The 15631-nt window shown below is 45.4% G+C and overlaps 1 protein-coding gene across 18 annotated transcripts in view; it reads left to right on the plus strand.

Moving 5' to 3' along the window:
* LOC146567767 (aspartyl/asparaginyl beta-hydroxylase-like) overlaps positions 1 to 15631 on the plus strand; it is a 52545-nt gene that overhangs the window by 7478 nt on the left and 29436 nt on the right. For 15 of the 18 annotated variants that reach the window (XM_085287783.1, XM_085287793.1, XM_085287801.1 and 12 more), the window contains 3 exons: positions 174 to 356; positions 11817 to 11861; positions 13548 to 13616. In XM_085287783.1, coding sequence (XP_085143909.1) covers positions 174 to 356; positions 11817 to 11861; positions 13548 to 13616 — 297 coding nt within the window. The remainder of the gene's footprint in view (positions 1 to 173; positions 357 to 11816; positions 11862 to 13547; positions 13617 to 15631) is intronic. The other 3 variants (XM_085287785.1, XM_085287790.1, XM_085287796.1) reach the window with 1 other exon arrangement.

Below are 15631 nucleotides of genomic sequence, written 5' to 3' on the forward strand. Positions count from 1 at the left end.
GCTGTGTGATCTTGTCTGTCTGTGGGTGACACCGAGTTTGTTGCTATCAGCACGTTAACTGCTGATCTAAATCTGGCAGCAGGCGCGATCGTGCCTCAGTTGACACGTTCAAAGAAGAAATAAATGTTACTCAAACTGGCTTTGGTATTAACATCAGCTTTTCACACCTGCAGAGGGGAAGACGGTGCCGGTGGAGAGCAAAAATGGAAAGAGGACAGAGGGAGGAGGCGGAGGAGATGCAGGTGGAGGCCCAAAGTACTCCGTGTTCACCTGGTTTGTGGTCCTGGGTCTGCTGGGAGTCTGGAGCTCTGTGGCCGTGGTCTACTTCGACATCGTGGACTACGACACCGTGATCGGTGAGTTGGAGGGCGGGCGTGATAACATGGTGTAATTTAATGGAAGCAGACGCATGATTGATTCAGTGCCCAATTTCCTGAAGCTTTTATTTTGAAGGGGTGCAGACTTTGAACAGCTAAAAGCAGTGAGGGATTGTTTTCTGGCAGAAGAGAGAAGTGGCTAACATGCGTCGATGTGGTTGTTTTGCAGAAGTAAAGCAGACATTCAGCATTTCATAAACCTCATCTTAATCTTCCTCCTGAATGAAGATGACATGCAGATTATCCTGTGATTATAAAAGTGAGCTCGGGTGAATTGCTCAACGTGTGGGGGCCCCACACGTTGCTTCAGTCAGCAAACATCTCACCAAGCAGCAGGCCGTGTTTAGTAACAGCACTGCACGCTGGTCACATGCAGTGAAAGTGGGATGTGTGATAATCTGTTCAAACATCGAACTGAGGCAGCGCCTGGAGGTTCAGACGGTCCAACTAGTGTGGCCGTTTCCCGGCTGTTACAGTTTAATATCCACAAAGAGGAGGAAGAGGAAGTTCACATAAAATGAGATCGTCTTTGTTTACACACCGTTTCTGATAAAACAACACAAAATTCCAAAACGCTTTGTCGACACGATGATGTCGTGATGCTTCTAAAGATGACAATGAGGAAGCAGATTCTGTGATCATGAGAAAGCTGGCTTTTCAGTTTGTAGGCACCCAGTGAATGACCCAGGGCGGACTCAAACCCAGGCCACCGTCGATGGGTCACCTGATCACTCCAGAGCGCTAAAGCAGCTCTCAGATCAGTTTCCTGCGCGTGAAAGACGGCCTCCTGCCATCTTCAGGCTCTGCGTTTCAGACCACTCCTGTTCTTCTCGATCCGATGCTTTGATAACAGACTTACTGAAAGTTTTGATGTCAGCTTGATAAACACCTTATCTTTTGTCTGATCTTTCACTTTCCCGCCTCTTTGCTGAGCTGCAGCACCACCTCGTCGCTGTTGCTTCATAAGTTTTCACAAATTTGCTCCCAAACTATAAAAAAATATTTCCGAGTTAAGTAATTTAACTGTGGTCGGTACAGACGACCCAACATGTCTTTACTGACCCTGGACCATCATTTATCCTGACGCAGAGTTACCTGACCAATCACAGTGCTGTCCACTGATCGGGTTTATTCTCAGCTGTGGGCTCTCCACAGTGGATCGTGTCACGGTTACATCTAAATGTTACAAGACGACGATCCTTGGCAGTCTTTCTCTTCCTTCGGGTTCGCCTCCAACGTGAGAGCAGCGTGAGAACGTTTGTGGAGTCCCGCCGTGTGCAGAGAAGGAGACGTGCATCTGTTGGCCTATTTGGTTTGGTTCTCAGCAGCATTTCTGTCTGGGTCTCCAGCGTTCACACACACTGAAACACAATGTCAAAGTAGTGGTTTTTGTACAGGAACCCGGTGACTTCTTCATGTGGTTTGATGCCGAGTTTTCACAGCGCCTTCCTCTCAGTCAGACGTGAACAAACACAGCGTTTCAAAAGTACAGTAGCGTTTTGATCTGTGTGCACAAATGTATTCCACACATGCGTGCTGTGATTGAATGGTTTCAATGTGCCGTTAGCCGATTGTGGGGAGCTCTGAGTGTCTGCAGCTTAAAGCAGTGATGCTTTTTGGTGTGTGTACCAAAAGGAGCGAGACAAGCGGGAGGAAGTGAGCTTGTGGCCTGGAAATACACATGTTTGCTGTGGTCTGTGGTCGGTTGGGTTATTAACAGCTTTCATCTTGGCATACAAAAAGCTTAAATGCCATCCGAGGCCAGGTTGGAGCTTTGGACGACCTCCGGAGAAAACGGACCCAAGATAAACGTCAAAGAGCCAGAGGGAAGTTTGCTGAAATGTGTGCTCGCTAGACTTTTGGTCACGTCTTACAATCACTACAGTTTCAAAATGACTGAATGTGAAATACAGCCACCAGTTCCTCTTCTGTTTTTGAGCTCGTGACTGCAGTTAGGGTCAGTAAAGTAGTGCAGTCAGTTTTATACTGACTGCACTCCAGATAAGAACCCGCTACACTCTTTTCTTATTCATTCACACTTTCTCCTTTAAAATGTGTTTAACCTAGTAATATCAGTATGATGTCATAGCAGATATAACACCGTCACCCTCCGTCATTGCTTTAATTGGAATGTTTCCGTTTCGTTTCTTTTTTGTTGTTGTTGCTCACAGTTCATGTGGTTTCTTTCTTTCTCTTGTCTTTCACTGCTGTGGTCACCTACTTCCCCACTCACCTACAAACAACACCCTCTATTTCTCCATATTTTCACACCACGATCACGCAAACACATCAGCTCAACGGCAGCACATTCACAACAACCTCACAGCACGCACAGACTTGCAGGACACATAAGCAAGCCACGCTTGTTCATATTAGTGAATATTCACACACATAGTCAGACTTATGGAGTCTCTCACCACACTTCTTTTTCTCTTTCTATTTACAAACAAGGGATGTTTCCATATTCTCTCCACCTGTCTAAACGAAACACCCAGCATACATCATTAAACATACACGCACAATTAAGGGCATGCTGAGGTTTGTCACATGGAATGTAAATGGAGCTGGCACCAGAGGAAAGAGGTTAAAAATATTTAACCAGCTTAAAAAACTACAGGCAGATGTTGTTTTATTACAAGAAACTCACAAACCTGTCACAGGTTTAAATGAACTTAAAACACCTGAGTTTCCTAACGTGTTTGCAGCCGGTTATAATTCTAGACAACGGGGAGTAGCAATTTTAATACATAAAAATGTTAATTTTACAGTACTCGATACAGTTATAGATCCAGAGGGTAGATTTCTAATTATTAAACTATCAATATTGAACAAAAAACTATGTATTGTTAGTATATATGGTCCAAATGTTGATGAACCCTCATTCTTCCACGGATTTTTTAGTGCACTCTCTGAACACCTTGATTGCACACTCATTCTTGGCGGTGACCTCAACCTTGGACTAAATGAAGAAATGGATAGGCTCAACACAACAGGAACTCAGCGCAATTGGCAGTCCACAAATATAATCAAACAGTATATGAACGACTTTGGTCTTTGCGATGCATGGCGCTCTCTTCACCCCACCAGTAAGGAATATACTTTTTTCTCACATGTCCATCACTCTTACTCTCGTCTGGATTATTTTTTGGTCAGCAGCTCACTGCTGAACGACATTTCAGACACTGAGATTCATCCTATAGCTGTCAGCGATCATGCTCCTGTATCTTTAACACTAATGCACAAGAATAATACTACGCCAAGTAAAAACTGGAGATTTAATATATCACTACTTAAAGATGAAGACTTTATTAAATACTTTAAAAAGGAATGGACTTCATATTTAGACTTTAATGACACTCCCGGAATATCTGCTTCTGTTCTATGGGAAGCAGGGAAAGCTGTAATGAGAGGTAAAATAATTTCTTTCTCATCACACAAAAAGAAAGAAGAAAACAAAAATATTCAGGAATTAGAAAAAAACATCAAATCACTAGAAGAAGCCTACGCGTCCCACCAAGATCAGGAAACATTGAACAAAATATGCAAAACAAAACTAGAATTAAATGAAACTATTAATAAAAAAACACAATTCCTTATACAAAGACTTCGCTTGCAGAATTTTGAACACAGTAACAAATCAGGTCGATTTCTAGCTAACCAGCTAAAAATAAATAAAGAAAAAACAACTATATGTGCTGCTAAAGATTTATCGGGGAACACAATATATGATCCTGGAAGAATAAACAACATTTTTAGGGATTTCTATGAAACTTTATACTCACCACAAATAAACCCATCTAAAAATGAAATTGATCTGTTTCTTGACAACGTAACTCTTCCAAAATTACTAGACAGTCAAGCAATGGAATTGGATTCGCCACTGACGCCAAGTGAACTCCAGGAAGCCCTGATAAGTATGCCCAATAATAAGGCTCCAGGTCCAGACGGCTTCCCTGCAGAATTCTACAAAGAATTCTGGACAATTTTGGCACCAGTATTCCACAGCATGTTACAGGAAATCGAGGAAAAGGGCAGACTACCACCAAATATGAATTCTGCCAACATTAGTCTCCTGCTAAAACCAGGCAAAGACCCTTTATTTCCCTCAAGCTATCGTCCAATTTCTCTTTTAAATGTAGACCTTAAAATAATCTGCAAAGCTCTCTCAAAGAGATTAGAGAAAATGACCCCCCTCTTAATTCATCCTGACCAAACTGGTTTCATAAAAGGTCGGCACTCCTCAACAAACACTCGTAGATTACTTAATTTAATAGACTACTCATACGATAAAAACATCGAAACCATAATATTATCTCTAGATGCAGAAAAAGCATTTGACAGAGTTAATTGGAAATTTTTATTCGCAACTTTACACAAATTTGGTTTTGGAAACTCTTTCATAAACTGGATAAGAATATTATACAATTCCCCAACGGCTCGTATCAGAACAAATGACCAGACATCCTCCAGCTTCTGTCTCCTGAGGGGCACCAGACAGGGATGCCCACTCTCCCCCTCACTTTTTGCAATTTTTATCGAACCTCTAGCAGCAGCATTTAGACAGGCTACAACAATTAAGGGCATAAAATGTAAGAACATAGAACATAAAATCAGTCTCTATGCGGATGATGTGTTGCTTTTTCTGCAAAACACACAAACCAACCTCTCTGAGGTAATTACTTTAATAAACTGGTTTTCAAGAGTTTCAGATTATTCAATTAACTGGCCAAAATCTACAGTTCTCCCCATTAACTGCTCCTTCCATAATTCTTCCTCTGCCCCACTGCAATCCGGAAATATTAAATATTTAGGTATTAATATCTCTCCTAAGCTTTCAGACTTAACTAAACTAAACCACATCCCACTTCTAAAGAAAGTAGAAGGCGATCTGACTAGATGGAAATCTTTACCCATATCACTCATGGGAAGGGTCGCCACTATAAAAATGATGATCTTGCCAAAAATAAATTACTTATTTTTGATGATCCCTAACAAACCATCACAAGATTGGTTCAGATCTCTGGATTCATATATTTCCAAATTCCTTTGGAAAGATAAACCCCCGCGTATTAGCTTAAAAACGCTACAAAGAACCAAGGATAGAGGAGGATTAGATCTGCCTAATTTTCACCAATACTTCTTAGCCAACAGGCTTCAGTTCATCTCAGAATGGTTAAAACATACCTTCTTAGTTGAGCCCTGGCTAGATGTTGAACAGGCACTATGTAAGGATCTAGAGATTTCAGACCTACCATTTATTAGCTCAAACATCAAAAGACATGAATGCTTTAAAAGTATCAACATCAGCTTTTCTCTAACAGCATGGTGGGAGTTTCTAAAAATAACGGAGTCTTCATTAATCCCATGCAAACGTACACCTATCTGGAATAACCCTGACATATTACAAAACAATAATATGATTAATTTCCCAGAATGGAGTTGTAAAGGAATTAAATACTTAGAACATATATTAGAGGGAACAGAATTTATTCCATTTGACAGACTAGTTGAACAATATGGGATCAACAAGACAAGGTTTTTAGAATATCAACAAATTAAATCCATAGTAAAAAAGAAATTTAACCTCAGTCAAGTTGAATTACAAACACCACTAAGTGCGGCACATTTTCTTACTCTTAAATCCCCCAAATTATTATCTAAAATATACAGAACACTTTCTAAATTAGATGAATCAATATCCCTTCCTACTGCAAAGTGGGAAGCAGATTTATCAGTCAACCTAGACCAAAACTTCTGGTCTCAGATTTGCTTAAAAACTTTTAAATTAATTAAAAATCCCAGTCTGCAATTAATACAATACAAAATACTTCATAGAGTGCACTATACAGGTCATCGGATGTTCAAGATGGGCTTTACATCTTCCAACAACTGCTCACACTGTCAAGGCAATACACCAGACAATTACATCCACGCTCTTTGGTTCTGTCCACCAGTGCAAAAGTTTTGGCGCGAGATATGTGAAGACTTATCAAAATGTCTGAAATGTAACATTCCAACCTCCCCCTTAGTGTGTTTGTTGGGCAGCTTAGATAATGTCACTTCAGAAAAGAATATAGCCCATATGATCTTCACTGCCCTATGCATAGCCAAGAAAACAGTCCTCATGAACTGGAAAAATAAAAATAATCTTAATTCTAACCAATATAGAAATTATCTATTAGATTACATTAGTCTTGACACAGCCTCTGCCACCACATTAGATCAATTGCTCTGGGCCCCTTTTATCAGCTCCATCACCTAGTGGGGGTGGGGGGTCATAGTTTGGTCCCGCCTTCACTGTTGTGATTGGTGAGGGGGTAGGGACAGGCTTAGGGCGTCGGGGGGTTCCCCGGAGGCATCTTCCTTGGGGGGCTCAACCCGGGGTAGCGGTCACGTCCGGTTGAGGGCTCTGTTGGCTCTCAGGTGACTGTTTCCTCGTGGCTGCGTGCAGCGGGGCTAGGGGAGGGTCTGTGCTGACGGACGCGGGTTACTGACCTGGCAACCTGGCTGCCCCTGGGTGGGTCCGGGATGGGCGTGAGGTTCTGGGGGCGCTCCGTCTCTGGGCTGGGGCCCGGGCTGGGCCTCGGGGGCTCGGGTCCTGGTTGGTGTGTTGCCGGGGTTGTGGGCGGGTGGGTGCATGGGGGCCCGGCCCTGGAGCAGGGTGCCGCCGGTGCATCGAGCCGCCTGGGGGGCTCTTCAACTGGTGGGGGGGATGGTCACATCTTGCAGGAGCTTTCTTCTCTCAGGAACTCTCTGCAGGAGGGGGAGATACAGGAGAGGTGGAGGAAGATCTCAGCCTGGGCGTTTACCGTCTTATGTAGTCTGGAAGATGTGTGGTTGGTGGGGTGGGTGCAGTTTTCTCTGTGGTGGGGTTGGGTGGACTGTCCAGGGCTCTGTGGAGCCGGGGGGCGCTACTGCACTGGGCCCCGGTCTGATGGGCCTGGGCCCCCCTTCCCTGGCGGGTCGCGGAGGGTGGGAGTGCCTACTGGGGTCAGCGGGGGAGCTGGCCCCAGGGAGGGGTTACCTGCCCCTCCCTTCCTTCCCTCCCCATCTCCAGCTGCCTCCCTCTTCCCGCTCCTCCACAACCACCCACACATGCAGGGCCTTGGAGTGGGGGTATGTCACCAGGGTGCAGAGGAGGCTACCCCCCCCCCCCCCCCGTCCCCTTCTGGCTGCCTCTGCCTCAATTTTATCCCACAACTTAGACATTCACATTATTCACACTCTCATTACACATACATATAGGATCTTGGGGGTGGGCACAATCACGGAGTCCAAATCACCATCAGGGTGTATACCTCACCCCTGACGTCGTTGCCCACCTCTCAATTTTAAATACACTTAGTCATTGAGGGTTAGCAGGAGGGACTATGCGTTTACCTGCTGCTCTCTGGCAGGTAGCTCCATGCCCTCCTGGGTTTTAATTGCACCTTAGAACACATATGCATCAACACTACAATGAGCGGGTGGAGGGAGGTTTGGAGTCTTCTCCCACCCCCATTCTCTGCGGCCTGCTGGAGCGGGAGGGCTAGTAGGAGGAGTTGGCCGTCCGACTGCGGTCTGGGGTGTGGGGCCTCCCTGCTACTGCGGAGTCGGGGTGGTCTGCCTCTCCCCACCGCAGGGAAAAGGGTAACACCACCTGGGTCTGGGTGCAATTCCCCCCTCCAGGGGCAAGGGTACCTAGACCCGGTTTGTAGAGTACGCTTGGGGAGTGTGATCGTGTGTACAGCGTCTCTTTATGTCTGTCTCCACGTTGGTTGAGTGTGGAGTGAGTGCATATGAGAGCATGAGGGTGGGAATGGATGTTTGTGTCTGTGTGTGCCTGTATGTCTGTGTCTATATGTCAGGTTGGGTATCAGACGCCACCTCTCTGGGGACACCTCAGGCCCTCCAAGGTTTGGAGGCCTATCTCCACCCACCACCACTTCCCCTGCCGGTGGCGGACTCCCTCAGGTGTCGGTGTGTTGGTGGTTCTTTGTGTCTGGGGGTGGGCGTCCGGGTACACACCGGCTCACTCCTTGGCGGCTGCTTGTCGGGGCCTGGGGCCTGGGGCTCGCTCGGGCCCCTTTGGAGGTGGGGTGCCCCCGGCCTCTCGGCCTAGGGCGCAGCTGGGGGCCGGCGGAGCTCACGGGCGCGTCACTGCAACTCCCCCTGACTTCTGCTCCGCGGCTGCTGGGCGAGCCCTCATCTGGGACTCTCCTCAGCTCTTACTGGGACAGTGGCGCGGCTGCCCCTCTGTTGGTCTTCCATGGTCTCTTGTGTTCTGGGGGCCTCTGGATGTCTGGAGTTTTGATCTCCTCCATACCCGCTTCACACCCTGGAGGACGGGGCTGTGGCCCCCCCACACTCCCTAGCAGATCATTACATGGAGAAACCTTTGGAATGCAAGCATGCTGATCCACACAGGTATGCACACATGGGTATTCACAGACGCGGACTAAAGCTTTCTTGGCTGCTGCCTCAAAGCACACTGTGCGCTGTCTATCTTGCGTGCTGCACAATATCGTTTATTACTTAGTAAATACTGATATCTATGACTAGCTAGTTTATTGTGATGGTGCTTTGTTTTCTCTATTATTATGTTGCTCTTTGTTGTTTGCTGTCTCCTCTGTTTGTTTTTGTTTGTTTGTTTTTTTTTCTCCATACAGGTGACCCAGGAGTTTTTTTTTTTGTTTTTTTTTGTCTCTCTTCCCCCCCCTTCTCACCGTCTCTTCTCCCCTTTGGTTTTCTTTCTTTCTCTCCCCCTCTCTCTCTCATTCATTCCCCCTGTCCTATTTATTAAAAAAAAAAAAAAAAAAAAAATGACAAAGGATGAACTGAAGCTCTGCCATCACGTAATGTCGCATACTGCTGTTTCTGATGTCATTTAGAAAAAAAAAAAAAAAAAAAAAAGTAAAGTAGTTTTGGGGGATGTTTTTGGTTTTGTTTCTTGGGCTCTGACTGTTTTTTAGTCACGCCAACTTTGCTGTTTGATCACGCGGTTCTGATCAGTTCATCGTCGAGTCACAATTTCTGCAAAGCAGTCCTGAGCTATCAGTCTCAAAATAAGACTGGAGGGTTAAGCTTCCAGGTTAAAGAACGCCGTCCATAAAATCTGCACAGGAAACGCTGAAACCAGGAGACGGCTGCCACCTGTCGTGACTCGCACACCTGAAAGCAACAAGGATGCGTGACAACGCCACAGCGGACTGATCTCAAGACCCTGGTTCCAGTTCTTTGTGGGAAAATGCGCTTTTTTAAGTGAAAAGTAACAACAGCGAAAACGGCGACTCTGCTGTGTCACATTACAAACTGATCCTCATCTCAAACTTCCCTCCTCAGACTGATAAACGACCTTGTATCTGTAGACATCATGACTCCATTGTGCACACACATCGGCCACAGCTGTGAGCAACTTCCTGTTCAGCTCTCAGTTACGAGCTTTCATTGTATGGAAATGATAACCACAGTGAGACAGGCTAACTAGCTAGCTAGCACGCAGTACGGAAAAGTCAGAATAACGAAAATAAACTCCACCTACACTTGGTTTATATCTGACCCAGAGAGACTGCAGGTCAGAACTTCTTACCTGAAGTTCAGTTCACACTCGGGCCGGCGGCCGCCTCTGGTCTCTCCTCCTCCAGCCTCCCCTTTCCCTCATCCACCTGCTGGCCTCCACCACGTGCTAATGTTATTGAATCTGTGGAAGCTCCGCCACAGCCACCACACGAAGTAACGAATAACCAGCCCAGTTATCCCAGTAACGAGTAACGCGTTCCTGACTTTGGCATAATAACTAGTTACCGTGCTCGTTACCAATAATAACGTAGTTGCTGTGACGCGTTACTTAATAACGCGTTAGTCCCAACACTGCTTCTGAGGGTGCATTAAATACATTAGAGGGTTAACTAGGCAACTGAGTTTGGGATTTTATGCTAGTGACCGACAGCCAGCTACAAGAAAATATATGTTTCTAAATGAGCTGGCCACGCTAGCACTTTGCTCGCCACCTCACCTCTCTGCCACGTTTACCTTTGTCCCCAAATTGGATTCAGGTTGATGGGTCAACAATTCTGACAGTTTGAATAGAAGCACAGAGACTCACTGAATCAGTCAGGTGTGCTGGAAGTGGTGGAAAGTGCACAAACAACTTTATTGGGGACGGCTGCTGTTTTTGGCTTTTTGTGGGCAGAGTCACAGAATTTGTGGTTGTACTTGTTTTTGCAGCTAGCACGCAACGTGTGTGTGTGTGTCTGTGTGTGTGTGTGTGTGTGTGTGTCTGTGTGTGTGTGTGTGTGTGTGTGTGTGCGTGTGTCTGTGTGTGTGTCTGTGTGTGTGTGTGTGTGTCTGTGTGTGTGTGTGTGTGTGTGTCTGTGTGTGTGTGTGTCTGTGTGTCTGTGTGTGTGTCTGTGTGTGTGTGTGTGTGTGTGTGTGTGTCTGTGTGTGTGTGTGTGTGTGTGTGTGTGTCTGTGTGTGTGTGTCTGTGTGTGTCTGTGTGTGTGTGTCTGTGTGTGTGTCTGTGTGTGTGTGTGTGTGTGTGTGTGTGTGTCTGTGTGTGTGTGTGTGTGTGTGTCTGTGTGTGTGTGTGTCTGTGTGTGTGTGTGTGTGTGTGTGTGTGTGTGTCTGTGTGTGTGTGTGTCTGTGTGTCTGTGTCTGTGTGTGTGTGTGTGTGTGTGTGCGTGTGTCTGTGTGTGTGTCTGTGTGTGTGTGTCTGTGTGTGTGTGTGTGTGTCTGTGTGTGTGTGTGTGTGTGTGTCTGTGTGTGTGTGTGTGTCTGTGTGTGTGTGTGTGTGTGTGTCTGTGTGTGTGTCTGTGTGTGTGTGTGTGTGTCTGTGTGTGTGTGTGTGTGTGTGTGTGTGTGTGTCTGTGTGTGTCTGTGTGTGTGTCTGTGTGTGTGTGTGTGTGTGTGTCTGTGTGTGTCTGTGTGTGTCTGTGTGTGTGTGTGTCCTGGAAGGTTTGTTTTTTCTAATGCTGATAACCATCGTTCGATAACGTGACTCACTGGGCAGACCGGTTTAAAACATGGTCGGGGACAAAAACAAGTCTGCTGCTGTCTAAATGAACCAAACTGCATTTTGTAAATAAGAGAAGATTGTAGCAGAAAAGGTTGTTTAATGTCTGTGAGGCAAAGTGTCTCTGACTTCACAATCTGCTCGGACAAGAAGGAAACTGAAAGCAGAGTGACTGGTGGAGCCTTACAGGCTGATATCTCCTCTGTGCAGCGGGATCTGTGTAATAAAGTCTTTATCTGCTGTGTAAACGGTGCATATGTTTACACCCCGGCCCTTCACAATAAAAGCCTCTCACTTTGCTGGAGGTGTTTCACTGTAAAGCAGAGCCATAAACTGTTTGTAATGACTGTGCTGATCTAAACAGTGACTCTGCAATGCTTTAACCTCCTGTGGCCTCTTCTTCCTCCCTCCTCTTCTTCCTCTTCTCTCTGTGTTATCTCTGCACGCAGCCAGAGCTAAGGAGTTTCGTATGAACTTTTCTGAAGTTTTACAAGGTACAGTCTCAACATTTAACCCGCCATAACTACACATCCCCATCCATCGTATTACACCCTGATTCCATCAGAGCCCACTGTGACTGCAAGCTGCAGGTGGAAGAATCACGTTTCTGCTTTTAAAATAGTTTAAAATGAACCTTCGACAGAATGTGAACAAACAGCAGCTGTGAAGTTGTGTCCAAGATGATGAAGAGAGTTTGATTAGAGGCAGAGCTCTGCCAGATTGTACAGAGAGTTAATGTAAGGGAAGTTGCATTGGTAACTACGGTTCTGTGAATTCCCGGGTGACTTTCAGTGGTGGTAAACGAGGTGGTCACCTTGTGTCTCCTTGTGCTGTAAACACAGCCGCATGTCTGAGTGTAGGCCGCCTGCGCGTGTACGCTGTTGGTTACCACGTGGCAGCCAGCATCCATAGCAAACACTCCAGGTGAGCAGCTGTTATCCAGGAACTGGCAGAGCCGTAGTTACCTGCATGACTTCCTCTCTGTTTCGTTCACTTCTCTCATAGATCTGAGTGTCTCTGCTCAAATCTTATCTTGTCCTGCGAGGAGACATGTCTACCTCGTTTACTGTCACGGGGCATCAGGAGGGAATGGAAATAGAGCCTTTATTAACTCAGTATGGACAGGTTTTATGAAAATGAAATAGAAAGTTAAAAGGTTAAGAGATCGGCCTACCGCCTGGTAAGCTCCTGCCTGTGGCCTGGTCTCTGAGCTGGCAGCTGTAGAGATGTCTGCCTTCTCTTTAATATTTAATATGATGGGACTAAAGGTGCTCGTTTTATATTTTACTGTTTTATAGGTTTTGGTGGTCCGGCTAACTGAGAGGTCCACAAAACTAAACAGCAGCATTTGAAATGCTTTCGATTTGTGGTTTGAGTCGGGGTCTGATCGGTGGGGCTGCTGCTTATAACAGACAGAATTCTCCTCATCACCACATCCTTCCTCTTTTAACAGAGACACTTCCTCTGTGCACTTTAACAGACTGATGCATGCTTTTATTTTTGTGACTATTTTTGCCTTTATTTGATAGAGCAGCAGTGAAGCTGCACCCAGAGAGGATGCTTTTAGTCTGTTTCTGTCACATGGTCAGAGCTTCATTTACCACTGCTGTGACTCTGAAGCCGGCCCTGTGACGGCATCAGACAGAAAATGACCGAAACAAGACCGAAGGCCTGATTCACTAATGTGCAGCTAAACCATAAAGAACTAATTATTTATAACATGCTGCAGAGAGATGAAAAACATCAAAAACACACTTTGTTACATTTTCCTTTGTCCTTTTTCACCACCTGAGCTCTTGTAGTAACATCCTCTCATTACATTTTCTTCCTCTGCTGTGGTTTAATGGCACCAAATAGAGAACTGATACCATCTTAACAAAACTGGTGAATGCAAACCATGGATGGACACAGATGTAGCCACCGTGATGCCAGCACAGAGACCAGCATTTTTCCTTCCTTTCTTTTTTTTCTGGCGCTTTGAATCCGACTCTTAGAATAACCAAAATTTACAACAAGGGCTTAAAGTTTTATTCAGTACGATCCAAGACGAGCGGCACATAGAAAATATGAGACACAGAGAACTTTAAAGTGTTGCAGTTGACTCTGGTAGCTGCATGCACAAACATTTTCGTGTTTTTCAGAATTTGTTGGTTGAACTTCATCTCCTCTTCCTCCTCCAGGTAAACTGACGGCCTACGACACAGACGGAGACGGAGACTTTGACGTGGAGGACGCCAAAGTTCTGCTTGGCAAGTCTGCTTTAATTTTGCTGTTTGCTGCCCGCTTTTCTGCCTGCCTGATGTGGTTTACAGACGTGTGACAGTGCCTCGGATTCAGAGATTAACCCGTCGAACATAAACTGAGCTTAAAACCAGCTGAAGCATCACAGGAAGCCACAAAGCTCAGGTTTAACACAGAGTCAGCAGCGTGACTGCAAACGCAGACGAGATGCTCAGAGATGAAAGTGTGTGGGCCACGAGTCCATTGCTAATGGAGGAAAAAACCCTGAGAGACGGTGCTGTGAAACAGGGGAAGCATGCAAATATAAAGACGACTGCAGAACTGCAATAAAAATAAATGAAAATGAGCTGCAGCTCAGGGTTCTGACAGTTTAAATGTCCATCGCTGGCACAGAGAAGTGCCTGATCTACTGTATCAGTGTCCCTGCAGGTCGTTGCTAAAATCTGTCAAGTATGAATTTATAAATCAAGAGAGGAAGGTCTGAAACGGTCGTGAGACACAGCAGGCGTGTTGTCATGTTTCAGGGTGTAGTTACGCGGCGCAAAGTTTTGATTGTCGGCTGGTTGGTTGGGAAAAAATGAGACAGTCAGTAAGGGTTGGATCTCCAGCATGAAGAGAAAGTGAGGTAGGCTTTTCCCACATGAGAGCAGGACGTCATGGTCAAGCTTCTTCAAGTAATTAGTAAACAGACATCAGCTGAACATCTGGATGTTATAAGAATTGGCCTTTTGGTACGTTGTCATAGTTCTACTTCCTCTTTCATGGTTAAGTTATACATTACATATGCATATTATTACGAATCCCTAAGCCACAGAAAGCTGGCACAGCAGCCCTTCAGCCTTTCTCTGAGACAGAGGGTCGTTCGGTAGACGCTCTGGCTCGAGCTGCTGCTGCTGGACACTTCTAAGATTGGGTGGTTCGCTCAAGTCTTACTGGGTGGAGACCACGGGGCGCACTGGAGAGATTATGTGTCTCAGAGGGCTTGGGACCGCTGAAGGGTGTGTCCAAGGAGAGGTCAAGGAAAGGGAGGCTCAGCTCGCTGCCACCATGACCTCGAACAACATACGGAGAAAATGGATGGAAGGATAAACGTTCTGTAAAGCCAAGGAGTTTCACAAATCCTGCACAATAAACAGAGAACATCAATGATCAGAGTGCTGAAGGGACACTGTTGAATATTTCCATACCTAAGTAGAACTAGAAAACCAGACCATGTTCCCTCACTTCTACTTAAATTTAGTGTGTTGAGGTCTCAGACGGGCCTTAAACACCGTTCATTATTTCACTGGTTCAGATTTAGCACTTAGTGTTACGCTGCTTTTACAAAACCTCGACAGGATTGTGAACATTTGTGGCTACTAGAGCGGCTTCATTACGCAGCTGTCTCCAGTTTGAAAACGAGTGTTTAAACCAACCACAGCACAGCCCGCCTCTGATCTTCAGGTAGAAATGGATCTGCTGCAGGCATCGTTTTCTGTTTCCATGATTTGAAGCTTTTTTTTTTGGACACTTTTCTTTGAGTTTCTCAACAACTGTCATTACCTTCAACAAAAGCGGAAGTTTTCATTTGAAACCTGTTTATGTATCTCAAAGATCAGTTTTCTGCTCTGTCTTTCACTTCAAAGATGATCTTATTATTTATGAGGCCGAGAGCTTTTACTTTTTTAGGTTTTGTTGCCAGTAAACTGAAGACAGTAACCGAGAGTGCAAACAGGAGGTGGTGTTTTCAGACTCTACCACGGCAGCTTTGCATGATTCCCAGTTTAGAATAATCCTTCTTTGTCTGGGCTGTGGGCAACCCCATCAGTTCATCTTATGTCTGATCTGAGCCATAGTATCTGCTTCCTTTAAGCAATGTGGGTGGGGCTTGTGTGAAATGACCATATCAGGTAAAACCCTCCTTGTGACATCACACAGATCTAAGAATAGAAAAAACAGCTTGAACCTGAGTGTTTAGATCAATCTGCCAACTCATTGTTTGAAACTTTGTTAAAAATAAACATCCAGAGTTTGAACAGGTGAT

This window comes from Mchenga conophoros, linkage group LG9, assembly GCF_057382185.1.
Source record: "Mchenga conophoros isolate Kocher_MC1m ecotype Shallow Benthic linkage group LG9, M_conophoros_male_GT1.1, whole genome shotgun sequence".
In the NCBI taxonomy this organism is placed as follows: domain Eukaryota; kingdom Metazoa; phylum Chordata; class Actinopteri; order Cichliformes; family Cichlidae; genus Mchenga; species Mchenga conophoros.